This window comes from Podarcis gaigeae (assembly GCF_964106915.1).
Source record: "Podarcis gaigeae genome assembly, chromosome: 4".
Classification (NCBI taxonomy): Eukaryota; Metazoa; Chordata; class Lepidosauria; order Squamata; family Lacertidae; genus Podarcis; species Podarcis gaigeae.
In genome coordinates, this window is record NC_139677.1 from 87,965,156 (window position 1) to 87,984,181 (window position 19,026).

Sequence of the window (19,026 nt, forward strand, 5' to 3'; positions counted from 1 at the left end):
AATCTGAGTGCTTTAAGGGATCTTGGAGGTTACTCCCAAGCCTACCTTCTCAGCATGTTTGTATTCCTGTCTGTGGTGTAGTGGTTAAGAGTAGACTCATAATCTGGTGAACCGGGTTCACTTCCCCGCTCCTCCACATGCAGCTGCTGGGTGACCTTGGGCCAGTCACACTTCTGTGAAGTCTCTCAGCCCCACTCACCTCACAGAGTGTTTGTTGTGGGGGAGGAAGGGAAAGGAGAATGTTAGCCGCTTTGAGACTCCTTCAGGTAGTGATAAAGTGGGATATCAAATCCAAACTACTACTACTACTACTACTACTACTTCATGACGTCTTTGCCAGCTTGGTTCTATCCACAGAATGGAAGATGGCAGAATCCCCAAGGTGCTCTACAGGGAGCTGACTTCAGGCACCAGGAGCGTTGACTGACCAACTCTGTGTTACAAAGATGTCTGCAAATGTCTCATGAAGGCTGGCAACATCAACTCTGCCCTGTGGGAATCCCTTGCAGTACCTGGAGACAGGTAGCTCCATCCAACAGTGTGACTTCATCCCCAAAGGTGCATTCCTCCATTGTATTCTGAGACAGGCTGATGCCAACAACAGCACATTTATTCCTCAATAGTGGGGTGTCCATATATATATATATATTGTTCTATAATTCTCAGATGAGACAGAGGTCCCCATAGCACTGAGGAGCATATGAGCCAGTGGAGAATCTGCATTCTAGGTGTTGCTGAACTCACGCTGCCATCATTCTTGACCTTTAGCCATGTTGGCTGGGACTGATGGGGAACTGAAGCTGAACCAAACCTGGAGGACAACAGGTTTCTCCACCCCGATCTTGTGTAAGGCCTGATTCTCGTATTGCTAATTATGCAGAGCCACTATGGGTCACCTTGGTGCATCTCAGTGCTCCTTCGTGTGGCAAGATAAGATGTATTGCGGCCAGGTAAAGTACAGAGTTTCACAAGTGCGACCTGCAATGACACGTTACAACATGGATTGCCCCTGCTCAGGTTTTCAGCCAAGCCTTTCCCCTTCCACTTTTGGCAGTTGTCAAGTAAGCATTCTACGTTCACGGAGCATGCTCAGTCTTCACTGGTCTAGGCTTGGCAGTCCCCACCCCACCCCAATGTTCTTTGGACTTCTGCAACGCCATGCCAACTCAGCTCATTCTATGCAGAGAGCCCCAATACCTCAAGGACTGCCTCTCCATACATGAATCAACCCCACCCTTCCATCCTTGGAAGCCAGACCTTTCTTGGGTGCAGGAGGAAAGGAAGACGTCAGGAAGTTCTGGAAAAACTTGGGAAGATGCCATATACCAAGGCAGACCAAGGGACCATCTAGCTCAGGGGTAGCCAACATTGAGAACCTCCAGATACTTTGGACTATGTCTTCCATCATCCCTGACAATTGGCCATGTTGCGTTGGACTGATGGGAGTTGTAGTCCAAAGCATCGGGAGAGCACCACATTGGCCAACTCCTGAGCTAATATCAATATCTGCACTGCCAGGCAGTGGCTTTCTGGAGTCTGAAGCCATTTCAAACCCTGCCTGGTGGTGGAATCTGGGTCCTCATTGCACAGCACGACCATCACTGAGCTTCAGCCCATCCCTTCTTCACATGAATTAAAGAGGAGCTGAGAAATGATCACTCAGGATGAGGTTTCTTAGTGGCCTAATCTTTCCTGCCCTTTAACATAAACAGGAGGTTTTATGATGCTGACTTTCTGAAACCTTCCCCAGCCATTCAGCCTTTGCTTAGGAAACTGGTGTTTATCTTTGCCTTTTGTCTGCCTGGGTCTGTTCAAAACTGTTGTGCAAAAAAATGATATATAAAGGTCACAGGGAGTTCAGTCCTGCACAGCAGTTAAGCATTCCTATTTTTGCAGCAGTTCCTCAAGCAGGGCTGTCACAAATGGTTTGTTTTATTTTCAAAGCTTTGACACTTTATTTTCAAAGCTTTCAACATCCGTGTGAGTGGGAAGGAAATTCACTTTGTTCCAGTTACGACGAACATTTCTATAGCTAAATATGTTATGCATTCTAGCTATAAGGGACTAAATTCATCCAAGCACTGATTATATATCCACATACCAACTCTTGGAAACACCCAAGAGGCTTCTAATTCCTGCATTCCCTCCCACTCCAGCCCATTCCCTGCCAAAATGCTCAACATTCTGCTCAAACTCAAAAGGCTGCGACTGGGAAGTGTTGCAAATTCATGTTTATAAATGTGCATATTTTAAATCCTGCACATGTGGGGGAAACTTGCCCCTTGTATGGATAGTGCCATAAAGTTTAGCCACTAGGTGGTGCTGGACATAGCTGTCTGCTGGGTGGAAGTCAGCAAACGTTTTCAACAGGGGGCTGGTCCACTGTCCCTCAGACCTTGTGGGGGCCCGGACTATATTTTGGGAAGGAAATGAACGAATTCTTATGCCCCACAAATAACCCAGAGATGCATTTTAAATAAAAGGACACATTCTACTCATGTAAAAACACGCTGATTTCCGGACCGTCCGCGGGCCGGATTGAGAAGGCGATTGGGCCGCATCCGGCCCCCGGGCCTTAGTTTGCCTACCCATGCTCTTGTGTTTATTCTGTCCTTGATGGAGAAAAGCCAATGCAGATTGCACAAAGAAAACACAAACGCAGATTATATTCCATTGAGATCAGACATGGAATATTAGATAGAAATTAACCAGGAACGAATAATCACCAAATGCACAGACAGTACCTGAAAACCAAGTTCATCTAAGGCAGTTTTCCAAGATAGTGATGTTATTACTCGGATTGTCACTTTCTCTGAGTTACACAGAAGCCTTCAAGATTTGGAGCTGAATGACTGAATAAACTGAACTCATGTGATTCATTTAATTGTTGATGATCTCAATTAAAAGGCTGTGTGTGTGTTTATAGTGCCAACATGTATCAGGGAAGTGGAACCACAGGGCAGGGGCAAATGTTTTGCCCTCTTTGGCACCTTTTACATGTTTTTGTCTGGCTAGAATGTGATGCCTCTTGCCTGTCTACACAGAGCAAGGTGGAGGTTGAGAAACCACTGACATTTGCATGGTTGGGATATAGGTAAAAGTGACATCCATTGCTCCACCCACTTCCATCTCTTCCACCAGTGGCATGAAACATTTGAAATGCTGCCCATGAGCTAATGCAGACCCTGGGATGAAAAGCAGTTCAAAACTTAAGTTGTATTTAGAAACATCAAAATAGTTTTTCCTTTTAATATATTTAAGCTTCCAGCGTCACATATAATATGAAGACTTTGGAAAAAAATCCATCTTCCATTAGGGCAGATTCTGCTAGGCGATGAACCAGTTTAACAAGAACACACACCCTGTTAATATGCAACATGGGCTGTAGGTGCATATATTCCTCTTAGTTTCTCTGTGGCTCTAATGCAATCACAGCTAATAGGGATGCAAATATTATTGACACGTATGCAGGAAAGTATGTTTGCTTACACTTTGACACAGCCACTAAGAACAACGAAGGCAAGTTTTTTTCTGAGGCTTAAAATCGAGACCATAGAGGGACACATACACACAACAGCTGTTAAAGTTAAAAAGTGGTTGTAACAACCTCTTTTGACTGGAAATAGTGGAGGGAGAGGAGCCACCAAATAGATTTGGTCTCATAGTAGCAGAACAAACTCCCTCTGCTGCAACCAAGTATAATGGCAGGCAGCTAAAAGATGACAATATAGATGCATCTGGTGCTCCCCAAACAAGTCTAGGAGTGTCCAGACACTTTAAATTACTGTTTCCAAACACACACACCCCACACACCAATTTGTCACATGGAGCATGTGCTAAACTGGAACTACATAGGGTGTGATAAGGGGAAGCAGCTGCAGCAGTAGCAGTAGAACAAACACGGAATTATTTAGTTTCTGACACCCTGATGCAGCACCTCATTTAATTTTTTTAAATTTTCCACAGGATCTAGCAATGGTAGGTGCTTAAGAAACATTTTAAGAAGTTCAGCAAAAAGTTCAGAGTTAGAATCATTTGTTGCCTTCAAAGTTGTCCTTATGCACTGCTAGCTACTTGGCTTGTGTAGTTTACGTTTTGACCAGCCTGCACCAGAAGCCTCAGCAACTGTCACACATGACGATGCCACTGTTTATGAGCAAGAGCCCAATGTAGCATACATGACATTATGCTTAAATTCCTTTGGATCCGTTCCAATTTTTCACTCACATTGCACACAGAGTGCTATTGGACTCACGTCCCCTTTGTGGGCTTCCCATAGGCATCTGGCTGCCCACTGTCAAGAGCACAATTATTGAAGTAGCTGATCATTTACTCTGATCCAGCAAGACTTAAAATATATCTCTCATATATCTCACACACAAATCTCTCACATCTTCCCAGGAGACGGAAGAGGGTTTAATTGATGCAGTACGTTGTCATGACTGCTTACATCTGAATCCTGCTTTTCCAAATGATCTGACAGCATGCATCAAGGGTGGCTAACATTTGTCCCTCCAGATGCTGTTTGACTGCAATTTCCATCATTACTGCCTTCTCAGTAGTGGCACCCATCCACCAGGTGTCAAAAAGATAAGACAACTGCACAACTTTCTGAAGGCAGCCCCTTATTGACAAGGTTTTTAAATGTCTCATGTTTGGCTGTTTTTAAGTTGAAAGCCACCCAGAGGGGCTGGATATAAATAATAATAATTACTATTATTCTTCACAATGTTGGCTGGGGCTGATGGGAGTTTTGAGTCCAGCAGCTCCAGAACCACAGGCTAGCTGGCCCTAGCGTATATTATGGTTATTACATCAAGATTATCCTCACTTAGGGGCCTGAAAGATGGGTCACTGGCTGTCTCAGCATAACCATGTTATAACTACATGGGGATTCATATTGGGCAAGCCAAATGCATTATATACTACAATGGCTATCAATCCCCCACCCCCAGGGGCTGATGCTAGAAAAGCTATTGTTAAGTGGACTTTATTATCAAGGAGCACAATTCCAACAATACTGGAAAGCCTATATGGCAACTAGAAGGCAAATATCTGAAATCAAGAGAACACAAGGGTGAGAGCACTGTAGTGACTAGCTATTGTTTAAACACAAGTATTTGGGAGCTGCATCCTACTTAAGATTTTTAAAACACATGTATAGATCTATAATACGGACAGTGTCTAAAAACAGTTTTTCCTTCCCTTTAGTGATGGTAATTGAGCAAGTCTGAAAAGGCTGAGGCTGAAAATAAATTCCAACAATGTTCCTTGAACAACTTTTAATATTAAGTTTATTTCACAAATAATTTTTTAACATTATCAGATCATGTATAAAGCAACGTAGCACAAGTCTTTTGCATTGCATCTTGGTGGTATATAGCTTGTCCTATGACCAACTCAAGCAATCCTGCATAGATGCTTCAATTATCAAACTTCTGCTCATAATTCAGTCAGTTATCAGGGATGGGGAACCTGCAAATTCCTGGGAGCCATTAGACTCCAGCTCCCCCGTCACTCAGTTAGCAGGGCCTACGGCTAAGGTTAATGGGAGCTGCACTAAAACAACATATGGTAAAGCTACAGGTTCCTCAAATGTGGTCTATATAAAATATATTTTAGACTAACCAGTTATACATGTCAGCAAGCTTCCCAATAGGTTAACAAATAATCAACAACTACTTTTGTGAACCACAAACTGTAACACACTCTGCAAGGTTGTTCACCCCCATCTTTAGTAACATTTGGCTCCAAGGCACTAGAAAGCTAGACTGGATTAGCAATCCAGTCATTTGAGAAACAATAACTGACCCAAAAAAAATGCCCACTGGGCTGCAGTGTGAGGATCTTGCTGATCAAACTCATTTTATGCCCTTCATGAAAGAAATGTCCGCACTGTGCCCTTGATTGTCCCCCTGCATATAGGGCATTTTCTAAGGGAAGGGGCACATTCTTTACACACAACTAAGTGGCCACATGGGATGAAGACAATGGACACTTCCTTGTCCATGCAAACTTTGCATGTTCTCTCTTCTTGCAGTCGTCTCAGCTGTTCTTCCATGGGCAGGCCTGCAGGGGAGAAAATATATGTTATATATGTTCCAAATTGCTTTATTTTACAATAGAAAGAAATACCACTGTTTCAAAGTCTCTCCCCCTCCACCCCAAAAACTCCCTTTGTTTTCTTTTTCTGCATCCACCAATACACGCTGGAGTTATTCTAACTGACGAAGAGACTTCAAAATCAGAGCTATATAGTTTTCCTGGTGTATATGCCCAAAGGTGTACCCATTCAGAAACTGCTCGCAAAAATGAGTCAAAAAGCAAATGTGAAAGTGTGCTTCATGATGCTCTTCTTGCAGCAAATGTGAAGGCGGCATTTCCTATAGGGGAAAGAGGTGGAGGCTCCAGATAACAAACTACCAGGGATGTGCAGAAGGCAAGTTTCCATTTCATTCTTGTTACAAGAAGAAAGGACTGGAATTTACTCACAATCATGGCACCTGCCTAGAGTTCTTAAACTGAGAGTTCAAACTGCAGAAATAGGAAAACTTTTATACAGTGGCACCTCGGTTTTCGAACGTCTCGGAAGTCTAACGTTTTGGCTTTCGAACGCCGAAAACCCGGATGTAACTGCTTCAATTTTTGAACACTTTTCGGAAGTCAAACGTGCCATGTGGCTTCCATATTGAGTTTTCCGGATGTAAATGCTTCCGGAAATGCATGCTTCAGGTTTTGAACGTTTCAGAAGTCGAACTGTCTTCTGGAACAGATTGCGTTCGAAAACCGAGGTACCACTGTTTATGGTGCTTCTCTGTACCAAGTATCTGAAACTAAAATGCGAGTTTTAAAATTTATTTTTATAAGCAATCCATATTATTTCAAAAGGTGCTCAATGTTATTTTAGTGAATTCAGTTTTTACCTGAAACATCTTCTGTCGGAATATAAGGCATTTTCTTCTCCTCTAAAAAAATAAATAAAAAATAGTTCTGTTCAATAAACGTAAGACTTCCTGCAAGCAATAAGCTGCCATACTAATCGACAGTTTTATGGGTCCGGCATACAATCCCTAAAGCAAGGCCAATGACCTCTATTACTGCTCTGAATTATAACATGCTGAGGCTGTCATCTCTCAGAGAAGTGGCAATTAGATGTTAACCAGCACATTCTTTTCTCAAACTTACCGAACAAGTCTCTGTATAATCCAAAATCGCACTCTTGTAAACAGTTTCTGAATATGTTTGCAGCTGTGTTTCCTTTCACCAAGATGGTATCAATCAGTTCTCTCGCTTGCAGTGGTGTCTGGGTTTTTTGTTTAATAACATGGTATTCAACGTCAGTTATTACTTTGGATGTTAATAAACTTTCAAGGATAGGAAGCACACATGTCAAGCGCTGAAACAATGCATTTCGGTTCTTTCTGATTAAGGACAGATCTAAAATATAAATAATGAAAAATGATTATAGTTCAATTTGTTTAGCATTGGAAGATTTAAGGAGAAATTTTGAAATCACCAGAGGGTGGGGGAGAATGGAATTGAAAATAATTTATGCTTCTGAAACAAGTTTAGGTATGATAAAGAAAATACAACATTTCAACGTTCACAAAGCCTGCAGGGTCTTCCTCCCCAGCCTTCCCTCACCTGAAAAATGAATGTCCCAAAAGGTTGGAAGAAAGTTGAATTATGCTTTAAGAACAATTTTCTTATGTGTTAGCATATAAAAAGAGTATACTGTCTGGTGTACTGATAAAATGGATTGGGAGTGAATGCGGACAAAGCATTTGCATTGTATCATATTTACGTAGCTAGCCTATTCTGGACCAACTGAAGTTTCCAGGCCATTTTAAAAGGCAGCCCCACATTTAATAAATTGCAATAATCCAACTATGAGGTTACCAGAGCATGGATAACTGTAGCAAGGTTCTGTCCAAATAGGGCTGACACTGGCAAATCAGTGAAAGATGACAAAAGGCACACCAAGAGCACTTCAAGTTATGAGTCTGCTTCTTTAGGATTAGTACAATGCCATCCAGAGAAAACTGATCACTACCTAATTGGGTAAACCGACCACCTAACAACAGTACCTCCAACTTGCCTGAACTGAATTTCATTTAGCCTCAAAGGTAGAATAATAGTTTCCAAGTTACAGGAAGTAAAAGTCACAACTTTATTTTTGCATTCACTTGACACACAGATGCCAGGTACCACAGTTTAAGAAGAATGTAGAAAAAATAATAATGAGATCGGAGGGCAACAAAGATGGCTAATGGTACTGGAAGTAGGTCCTATGCAGAAAAACTGATGGAACTGGATATACCGTATTTTTATGGGTATTGGACGAAGTTTTTCGACTCAAAAACCACATCCAAAGACTGCCATGGCGGGGGGGGGGGAGTGGTGCAGCACCAGCCATTTGGTTGGCAGGAGCATGGCTCCCGATGCCGCGGCGAGTGATCTGGGGGGTGTTTCCTGCCCACAGCTGCATGGGGGGGGGGGGAGAAGCTGCGTGCCGCCGACTAACTCTTTGATGGGAGCGCAAATTCACCCGATGCCGCTGCGCACGGGAAGCACTCCCTGGATCATTTCCCATGCACGGAGGCGTCGGGGGAGGTTGCACTCCTGCAAACTGGATGGCTGGAGGGAGTGCAAATTCACCTGATGCTGCTGTGCATGGGAAACAATCTGGGGAATGTTTCCTGCCTGAAGCTGCATGGGGGGAGAGGCTCAACAACTTTGGGCCATCTCCCCTCACTTTCTTAAAATTTAGTCCCCCCAAATGGGGGGGGGTGTCCTTATACAAGGGGACGTCTTATAGATGGAAAAGTACAGTATTTAGCCCAGAGGTTGAACGGAGAAACAGTAACACAATTCAAATACCTGATGGACTGTCATCCAGCGACCCTAGATGACAGGACTAGATCTAATGAAAGCAATTTGATAATGAAATCCTTGAGGGCTGTGGGCTCTTCCCTTCTGGGAATCTTCCAAGTGGAAGCTGGGAAGCCATTTTTCAAGGATGATTATGAAGAGAATGAAGCAACATACCAGATTCTATCACTAGAGCTTTTTACATACCTGTCACTTCCTCTGCTTGCACCACCTTCTCTTCTTCATTCTTCTCATCTCCTGCAGCAATGAGGTCGGACACAAGATCATTTACAGATTTATAATTCTCTCCGGTTGTTAAGATTTTACTCTGAACAGTCTGCTTGACTAGTCTTTTGCTGAATCCCATCTCCAAGGCAGCTTCAACCACTGGGGTTTTCATCATGATTGCATCTTCTGAAGCATTCTCACCAGGTCCAAAATGAATAACTGCTCAGAGAAAAATTCATGGCATTGCTCATTAGATCCATATGGATTTTGAAGAATATGTTTTAAATTTAAATTAAAACAGAATAAGATCATGTTTACATCAGGTTCCATGCCCAACATTGAAAAAACCTTTGCTTTACTCTTATGCAAATTCGCTTTTATATTAGGCTATACTAAAGGCATTTTCACACAAGAAGCTTACGGATGTGAACATATTAAACTGTCTTATACTAAGTCAGACCACGGATCCATTTAGATTAGCAGTGACTCAGAAGAGAAATCCAAAATCTCAGCAAAGGCTTTTCTGAATTGTACTATCAGGGACCTTTTTGACTAAACATACCAGGGACTGAATCTGGAACTGTAGGCACACAAAGAATGTGCTCACCTACAAAGCAATGAGACCTCCTCTTCAGAAACATACAGACCCTATATCTTGCTGCAATAGACAAGAACCAGCCAGCTTCTACTCCATAAGTAGACTCACTAATCAACTTACTAGATAGGTTGTAAGTTACAGGAGCTGATATAGGAACTATGCTTGACAGCAACACTAATTAATTCACTAGCTGCATTACTTTGGAAAAGCAGCTTTTTAAAGTCCAGAGCAAGCTATCAAACAAGGATTTCCAGCCTCTATTATACAGTCTCCATAAGTGATCTTGGCTTTCTCCAACTTAGGTCAGATCAATTCACAGGATGATACCTAATGTGGATCATATTCAAGTCCATTGATTTCATTGGTTTTACCCCGAGTATAACCTATTTGGATCACCAACAGTAATTTCAAAGCTACAATAATTTTTTGCACCACTAGGGGGCCCCTATGAAAATGTTGAGAGGTGTTTTGCTAGCAATCTCAATGAAGACCTTAAGAAGAAAATGACAGTCTTATCTGAGTGTGCTTTTTCAGGAACTGCACACTGAGTTTGGATTTTTTTGAAGTGTTTGCCATTGTTGCTGAATGTTTTTGCAGTTTTTGTTATTTATTATACTTGCTGTAAGTTACTCTGAAGGTCCAACTACTGGTGGAAGAGCAGGAAAAGTTATTCATTATGTTCTTGCCAAGTTGTGGCAAGATATGAACTGCATCAACATTCCACTTAGTAAGCAAGGCAATGCAAATGAGAATAAGACAAACAGAAGTCTCTTCACTTTGAGAGTACAATACCAAGTGACAACAAAGTTATTTTTGAGAATCCATATTTAAGTTGCTTTGTAAGACACAATACTTCTAGATAATTGATTAAAACCTGATAGTGCTAAGTGTTTTTGGTATTCCCTAATTAACAAACAGTGCTTTCATATTCCAAGTGTCCATACCAACTTAAATATCTTGTAAAAAATACTTACTTGGCTCAACATTTTCATCCACAGGTGTATCTGAGGTGGATAACAGCTACAAAACACAGAAAGAGTGTTTTAAAATGAATGTAATTTTTGTGTATCAAAACAGAAGCGAACACAAGTATGCCAAAATTTAAAGCACTTAAACAGTCACCCTAAACATCTGCATGCACTCTGTCCTGAACACCACAGCAATGCTTTTGTCAGACACTTTGAGGGCCGGCTGTTGCTGTCACAATACATTGTCAACTGCCAGAAGAAAGGGGAAGCCCTCATCATCATCACTGCTTGTAGCTCCTTGTAGCACAGTAGCTTGTAGCACAGTAACAGATCACACATCAAGCAATTTGCTCAGTTAGCCACTTAGTCACTCAAACTATCTTAGGAAACCATCACAGTTGCCATGTGAAATTGACAAGTTTCTACTGAATCACAGAAAACTCAGATGCTCTCTAAAAGACCACATCCTTTGACCTTGTCATTTAATCAAGTTCACACCTTTATTTGTAGCCACTTTCAGCATGCCTAACACATGTGATTAGGGGGAAGAGATTAAAATTAAAGGCTCTTCTAGAGAGCTTAGTTTGAAAGTGTCCAATTTAAAAATCTATGAGGTACAGTGGTACCTTGGGTTACAGATGCTTCAGGTTACAGACTCCGCTAACCCAGAAATAGTACCTCGGGTTAAGAACTTTACTTCAGGATGAGAACAGAAATTGCGCGGCGGTGGCGGTGGGAGGCCCCATTAGCTAAAGTGGTGCTTCAGGTTAAGAACTGTTTCAGGTTAAGAAAGGACCTCCAGAACGAATTAAGTTCTTAACCCGAGGTACCACTGTAATACACAAGAATACTGTTGAAATCAGAGCAAAGTAGTTGTTTGAATACCTGTTCAAGAAGATGGGGGAATCTTACTTGAATCTGATGGACAAACTCTTGTCCTTTCATATGCCGCAGGTACTCACATCTAGAAGATAAAATGCAGTATTTCAGTTCTAATATACAGATTGTACATTGTTCCAGATACATGCAGACCGAAGTGCCTCAGATAAGCCATATGCATGCCCAGTTCTAAAGGTTCACTTTTGAAGTGGAGTTTGTAATCTGACATGACAACTCCTCCAGATACATAACATATTAACAGAGAATCTGCTCCGTTTAAACCACGGTCGGTCAATCTATGACCGAAAGGTCACACGCAGCCCTCAATCTAATTTCATGTGGGTAGGGGAAAGTCTGGATGGAATAAGCAGGGGAAATATGGAGGGAGAAATGAGAAGGGTGCAGAGAAAGCCTTCTGAGACTGATCAGTTCAGTCCCCTGCAAAAACTATTTAGTCACTCCCTGGCAGCCCACTTGGCAGGGGGAAAAAGAGAATATAGTCTGCTTACTGCTAGCATCTGCCCCCAACAGATTGCCCCAAGGAGAGTACAACTCTCAGCAGGGAAAAAACAATACTCCTCTTAAAACAGATCTCTTTGGGATACTAGTTTTGCCTTTCAGTTCCAAATATATTAAGATTAGGACCATAATTGCTACTATTTCAAAGAAGTTTAGATGTACCTTGGAAACCATTTAGCATGTTCTACCCATGGATCATCCCCAGACTCCCAACACCTGAGTCCACCATCACAGCAGAAACATTTAACATCATCATTGCGACCTGAAGAGGGGAGGGGAAAAACAGTTGATATAATATTTTTAAAGATATGTTCAGCAGTAACTGATTAAACAGTTTTAAAAAAATTAAATAGAGTCCAAGTGACCAAAAATAGGCAGCTCACTTACCCACATAATAGAAGCCAGCATCTGCAAGCCGCGGTGGCTGAACTGGAACTGCAGCTGGCCAGCTTTTGAAAGTGTTGAGGCGCATTACGTAGGTCTGCATGCTCATATTGGAGACTGTGAAACTGGTCTGGTCACACATTTGTTCCACAAAAGGGCAGTTTGGAAAGTGCCTCCGATGTTCCGACATGGCATTATCCTTAGGCTCCCAGTTACTCAGTTGACCACCACAGGCAAAACAAGCCACCTTGTCCGCAGGCCCAATGTAATAAAATCCAGCTTTTGCCAAAGAAGATGGTGACAGAAATGTCAGTGGCCATGACTCAAAAGTGTGCAGTCTGTCTTCCTCTGCACTCATTGCATTATTGACTGTTTTAGGTCTCAAATGGGACAAGTCTTCAACTGCCCTGGATGTGACTAGATCATGAGGAAAGCTTGAAAAGCTTCCACTGAAATAGCCAACTTGATCCATATTTGCTGCTGGTGTCGGGGAATGTGAAGAAGAAAGGCCAAAGGCAGTTGGAGGTGAAAAGGCAGAATTAAATGATGAACCAAGATTGTTCAATGGAGTCAAACTCTTTACAAAGTTGCAGCTGGGGTAGAGTTGCTTATGCTTGTCCAGAGCCTTGTCACCTTTTTTCCAGTTATCCAACATCAAGCCACAACTAAAACATTTTACTTTGTCTTTCACACCAGTGTAATAGAAACCAGCACGGGCGAGACTCCTTTCAGATACAGGTACATTCTGAGGGAAAGTCGAAAAGGTAGACATCCTGTAGAGTTCACATGACAGATCGTACGTCAGTTCACTTACATCACTGCTATTCCTCAGTTTGGACGGTAATGAATCATATATGTTCATGACGATGAAATAAGATAGGAGAATGGGACGAGTCTGAAGCCTGGGAGATAGTTTTGTGCAAATCTGATTAACTTCCAGGCCATAATAAAATAAAAACCTGAAAGCAAAACATTGCATGCAATTTCTTTATAAAGTATCTCTTTCATTCAGTACTTTCATCTTTCTGGCTAAACATAATTTGTTCTCTTTTTCAAAATGCACACTTCCTTAAAACACTGTAGTTCCTTCTTTCTTACAAATGCTAATGTTCCCCTTCTCATTATGGCAGAAGGGAGAAAGCCTTAAAAATAAAGTGTGAAGAAGAAAACAAAATATTTAGCCCATAGCCTGTAAACCTGGACATGAGTCCCACCCAAATCAAAGGAAGTCCAAATAAATTAAGTTAGTATCAGGCTGCAGCATTAGTTTCCAAATCCTGTTACTATGTAGAAAATAAAAGTGCAGAAATGTAGGGTATTAAGGAAAAGATAAATCTGTAGGCATACGTATGACTTGCTTGTAGTTGGCTACATATGCTGAGAAGCCTTTTCCCCTTTAAAGTCAAATTAAACCAGGAATGTATGGGTTGTACCCAACTAGGTTTTACTTAAAGTAGACCCACTGAAAGTAGTGGATGCAAATCTCCATTGATTTCAGTGGTGCTACTCTGAATATGACAAATATAGGATACCACCCTGTGTTTTGAAACTATGGTACATAAATACATCTGCTCCCTCTAAAGATTAGTTTAATTCTTGCCAAGAAGATACTCAAGGATTTCCCCTCAAATACATCCATGAAGTTTTGGAACTATTAAGCTAAGGGTGATCTCTGCAAACCACTATTGCTCTTGCCCTGGACACCAACAAGCTTTAATAAGCCCTGGAACATTTTCTTTCCTTATGTTGTTGCTGAAGTTTTATAGCATAATTTTAACCAGGTTGCTTTACTATTATTAGAAGTTTATTGTGTTTAACATAATTATATTGCTTAGGAGAGGAAAAATGGAACATCGGTAGGGCTGTATAGAAATTTAATAAATAATAATAATACTCATTAGCTAAAATATTTAGGCAAGTCATGTCTCTCCTTAATAAAAGCAAAAATAATTTTAGTATTTATGCACAAAACTATCTCCCAGACTTCAGACTCAAGTCCCTTTTAAGGGGCTTAGGCAGCCATATTGCAATATTGGGTCCACAAGGAGAAACAGTAAATGTAATGTGTGATAAACACAAGGTTACCAAGACCTGCATGAAGAGAAAAAGATATATGAGCTTCTTTAAAAAGTTACAGTATACTGTGTGTGTACACAGTTGTAAAGCACTACAAATATTCAATGGCAATAAACTTCACTTCACAGTTATATTTTTAGCCAGAGTCTAATAACTTGTCTATGCCAACTGTTAGAATGACTGGTGTTGAACTGAAGCCAATTTAGCCCACAAAGCATCCTTTGTGCCTATACTGAAAGACCATAAAGGAATCAGTGTTAACACCACTGATGTAGAGTTGAGCAGTTCAGGTTAGCTGCAAATCTCTCAGAATGGTGGCGGGGAGCAGGGATCAAGATTCCCTGCTAACTGTACACAAGAGAAGGCCATATATGAAGGCTCCCATAAGTTGATATTCACCTGCACATAGGAAGCACTCATATCTGCCAATGTGTAAGCTTTCTACGCAGGGATTTTTATGTGGAAAAGAAGGCATCCTCTGAAAGCTCTGACACTGAGGTCAATGCTTCCTCTGAAAGCTTACTGACATTGAGGTCAACGCTTCCAATTGCACAGTGTATTTAACTATTTCAAAAGTTGTTCTGGAATTGACTGCTGATTACTACAGGTATTATTATATCAAAATTATTTTGGTTCACAGTGCTTTTGGTCACAAACAATCAATACTTTTCAGAATTCCATTATGCTTAACATGTGACTTTTTATACACAGACTTTCTATCTAGGAAAGTGCCTGTGCTGCATGATGTATAACACACCATCATGGAGTGAACGCATGCATATTTATATCCAGGGCAAAGAGATCTTAAGTTCACAGTTCTTCAGAACTCAAAAAATAGCATTTCTGAAGTATGGGAACACAGAAAATTAATGAGTTAATTAGAAAACTAAACAGTCTGTTAAGTAGTATCTAAATGAGCTAGCAGCCGTAAATTAAGTGCATCTCAGCTACTGCCTCTTTGGAGGAGCTAAGGCATATTTTAAGTGCCTGATGTAGGTAGGCATCCATAATACTCAAGTCTTGTACACCTACACTTTCTGAGTAATTAGCAAATCATTTTAACATAGCAATATACCATTGGCTGTCAGCAGGGATCCATTTTTTCCTATGACAGACAACTCTAAGGTTATGTCAGACTTTAAAAAATAAATGGCACTTTGGATTTTTAGCATCTTCAAATAAAGTTATTTTTTATTTCCTATGAATCTGTCTGTGATAGTCTAGATAAAATCCCATACTCAAATAAATTAAATTACAGACACTTATTAGCCTATTCTATTATTTGACACCATAAGGCTAGCACATGTACTGCAGCATAACCTTTCATACATGCATCAGATGTTTGAAGAGCCAACTTCAGAGGATAGGTATATAAAGCACATAGTGTGTGGAGAAAAAATGGTATTATAAAAATAAAACAAAGTGAGGTCAAAAGGAGAAAAGTTACAAGGGATGATTTACAGAATACAAAATGAGATTTAGGCACAAACAATAAAAGATCCAGAATGTCTCAACTAGTAATGGGCTGACAGTAAAAGATGAACAGCACACATTAATACCCACAATAACAGAGATATGGCAAGTCTATCAAGTAACCCTAGCTGTGCTACAAGTATATACCTATTTGCCTATACTGTGTTCCTACTATGTGAACCACCCTGAAGCCTCCGGGTATAGGGCAGTATATAAATTCAATAAATAAATAAATAAATAAATAAAATTATTTTAAGACGTTTAAGTATCCTGAGCTAAACTAAAGTGGAACAGCAGTCTAAGATATACAAGAGCACCTATTTATTAGACTTGCACTGCAGGATTGCAAAATAACAGTGCAGTCCACATAGGTCAAAGAACATCAAACAAAAGGATTAAAGGTCTGGTGTGAGCAAATGGAAAACTACAAGTGTGAGGCCATTAAAGGAGGAATGAATAAAATGTCAACAGACTGTACTAGATGACAATGAGGAGAAACAATAGTTACATTCCAAAAGTAATAACTAAAGGGAACAGTGGAATCAAAGTACCAGCAAAGTTTAGTAGCAGTTGTTAAAGCAGGTTAGGAATGAAGTGATAAGGTACCCATCATCTACTGCTATCTTCATGTCCTGCTCTGACCACTGGAAGAGTATCCGTCTGGCTGCTGTTAAAATGCCAGACTTTGATAGACCCACGTCTGAAGTGCTTGGCCATCCCTTGATTTTATCAGTTGCTCACATCAGCTGATAATGTGAACATGTGGCTCTGATCTAGGTAGCCACAGAGACTGCATGCCACTCTATTTAGCATTAGCACATCAATTTCTTTTCATCTCTGAATCCAGCTGTCATATCAATACGTAGTAGCCTCCAATTTATGTCTTCCACTTTCATGTCCCGTTCCTAGCAATTCTCCCTAGTCATCACAGTAACATGAAACCACTTTCAAACTGTTCTAGGAAACTTATCATTAACTACAGACAAACTTCTCAGAAAAGGAACTTGACCACCTCTAACTAGCATTTTCCTGCAATGTACAACAACTGTAGAAAGAGAGGCTATATCCTAAGACCCTAGTCTTCAAATGACTGCCCAGTTCTGTTTGTAATCTGCTGGGGGGGGGGCTTTTTAAACAATCAAGCAGCATATAAATTATATTAAAGTAAATAAATAAATGTTCAAGTTAACTTTGTAAGCTTACTTTGAGGTGACTCAACAAAATAGTAAGCTCAGCCCTCACATAATAAGCTTACTCACCTAAGCCCCACTGTGCTCTATGGGGCTTTGCTCACGGGGCAGCTTGAAGACTGCAGTCCCACCCCCATCAACTGCCGTGCACTGCCGATTTGTCAACTTTGCGGCTAAACTGTGCGGCTTTAATTTCGTACCCCACCCCCCGCAAAAAAAAATATAAATGCACACCACGCCTGTTTTGATCGGGCACTTACGTGTCCTCCTCCTACGAGCCTAAAGTTTCAGCTCCCCGCCCGGTTTAAATCGCGATAGTTGGCAGTGGCCCGATTTTTTTAAAAAAATATTCGCTTAAGCAGCTGCGTGTGCGTGTTAAAAAATAAAACTGCTCCTAACCGCCCTAATTCTTTTTGCAAAACGCTTTGAGGTTCCTCCGTTTAAAGCTGAAGCGGCACAAGGAGATACATCGCACTGTTCTGCACTTAAACCGAATTTTTCGCATTTTTAAAGCCCTGGGAGCGTCGTGTGAACAAAGGCCAAGCTACATATAATGATGGTGATGATAGTAGTAGTAATGTATAGTTATAACAGTATTATAATAAAAAGAACAGCAGTAGCATACTATTATACAGTAATATTAGTATATGTTATGCAGTAATCTTACTAGTATATTGTTATACAGTAATATGAGCGTGTTGTTATACAGAAATAACGTATAAAAGTAATAATAATAATGATAGCAGCAGCAGTAGCAAAAGTGTAAAAAGAACACCCCCCCCCCCCGCCACAAACGCCCTCCAGCAGCGGCGGCACAATAAGGCCCCACCCCGACCCCGACCCCTCGGCCCCACTTACCGCTAGGCCCTCCCAGGCGGATTTGGAAGTCTCCGCCGGCCGCCTCCCGGCCCCTATATACTGGGGGAGGGTGGGAAAGGGAAGCTCACGAAACAAGAGAGTCGGAAAGAACCCAGGAGCGGGGCCAGAAAGCCGAGCGGGGCCCGCCCCAAAGGAGGGAAGGGAAATAACTCGAGGACGGAAATTGCTGTCATCAACCGCGGTCTTCTCCTCCTCCACAGGCCGCGGGTTTCTTCCACAAACGGAAAAAGCCCATCGCAGCCGCACAAGCCAGGCTCTGCGGCCGTTGCGGCGCATGCGCGGTTAAGCGCCTTGCGCGAGGACGGCCTGTTTTTATATTTACCTCAGGCGGCGGCTCGGCTGGATCCGAGGGAGGAGCAACAGCGGCGGCGTCCAGGGTCATGGCAGTAGCTGAAGTATCGTCCCCTCAGGTGGACGCCAGGCCTTTCCACACGACGCTTGACGGTGGTGTGTGGGGTTTTATGTTTTTGTTTTTTTTTTAATTTTGCCTTCACGTTATGTTTTGCTTTGCTTGCTAGTTCCTGAGTGCTGCTGCTGCTGCGTTTGTAACGGGAACGCGGTTTAGGCCAGGAGGCGTTCCGTTTCTGAGGGGAGTCTTTTATTTATCGGAAGCCGTTTATGAAAAAGCGCTGTCGGGGTCGAATGGTCCTCCGCAGAGCCGGCCCAAGACCTTTTGCCGCCTGAGGCGGACCACAAAAATGGCGCTTCTCCCGCCCCGCCGCCAGGGAAGAAGCGGGGAGCGGAAGTCGACCTCGGGACCCTGCGGACCCTGCCGCCTGAGGCGGTCGCCTCACCTTGTCTCGCGGGTGGGCCGGCCCTGGTGCCCAGTCACGTTTAAAAAAAGATAGAAGCCGTAATAAGCAAGGGGGAAGCAGGAAGGGCGTTGATGTTGCCCATCATGAGTGAGCAGCTGGACGGCAGACTCCGCAGCCACATGCAGGTCACACACTTCCCCCTCCGT

At 42.0% G+C, this 19,026-nt stretch overlaps 1 protein-coding gene across 12 annotated transcripts; it reads right to left on the reverse strand.

The window, feature by feature from the left end:
• Nucleotides 1-5,277: 5,277 nt before the first annotated feature.
• On the reverse strand, nucleotides 5,278-19,016 carry BIRC2 (baculoviral IAP repeat containing 2). Of its 12 annotated transcripts, none has more exons than XM_083736746.1 (9): nucleotides 18,045-19,016; nucleotides 12,451-13,220; nucleotides 12,226-12,325; nucleotides 11,551-11,629; nucleotides 10,672-10,717; nucleotides 9,079-9,318; nucleotides 7,186-7,437; nucleotides 6,924-6,965; nucleotides 5,278-6,069 (listed from the first exon to the last, which is right to left on the reverse strand). In XM_083736746.1, the coding sequence occupies exons 2-9, from the start codon at nucleotides 13,217-13,219 to the stop codon at nucleotides 5,876-5,878; spliced, it is 1,722 nt and encodes a 573-aa protein (XP_083592872.1). In that variant the 5' UTR covers nucleotide 13,220; nucleotides 18,045-19,016; the 3' UTR covers nucleotides 5,278-5,875. The 12 variants fall into 12 exon arrangements, with proteins under 12 accessions (XP_083592872.1, XP_083592868.1, XP_083592866.1 ...); XM_083736742.1 differs by having other exon boundaries at nucleotides 12,451-13,349; nucleotides 18,045-18,344; XM_083736740.1 differs by having other exon boundaries at nucleotides 12,451-13,406; nucleotides 18,045-18,344.
• Between the last annotated feature and the right edge of the window lie 10 nt (nucleotides 19,017-19,026).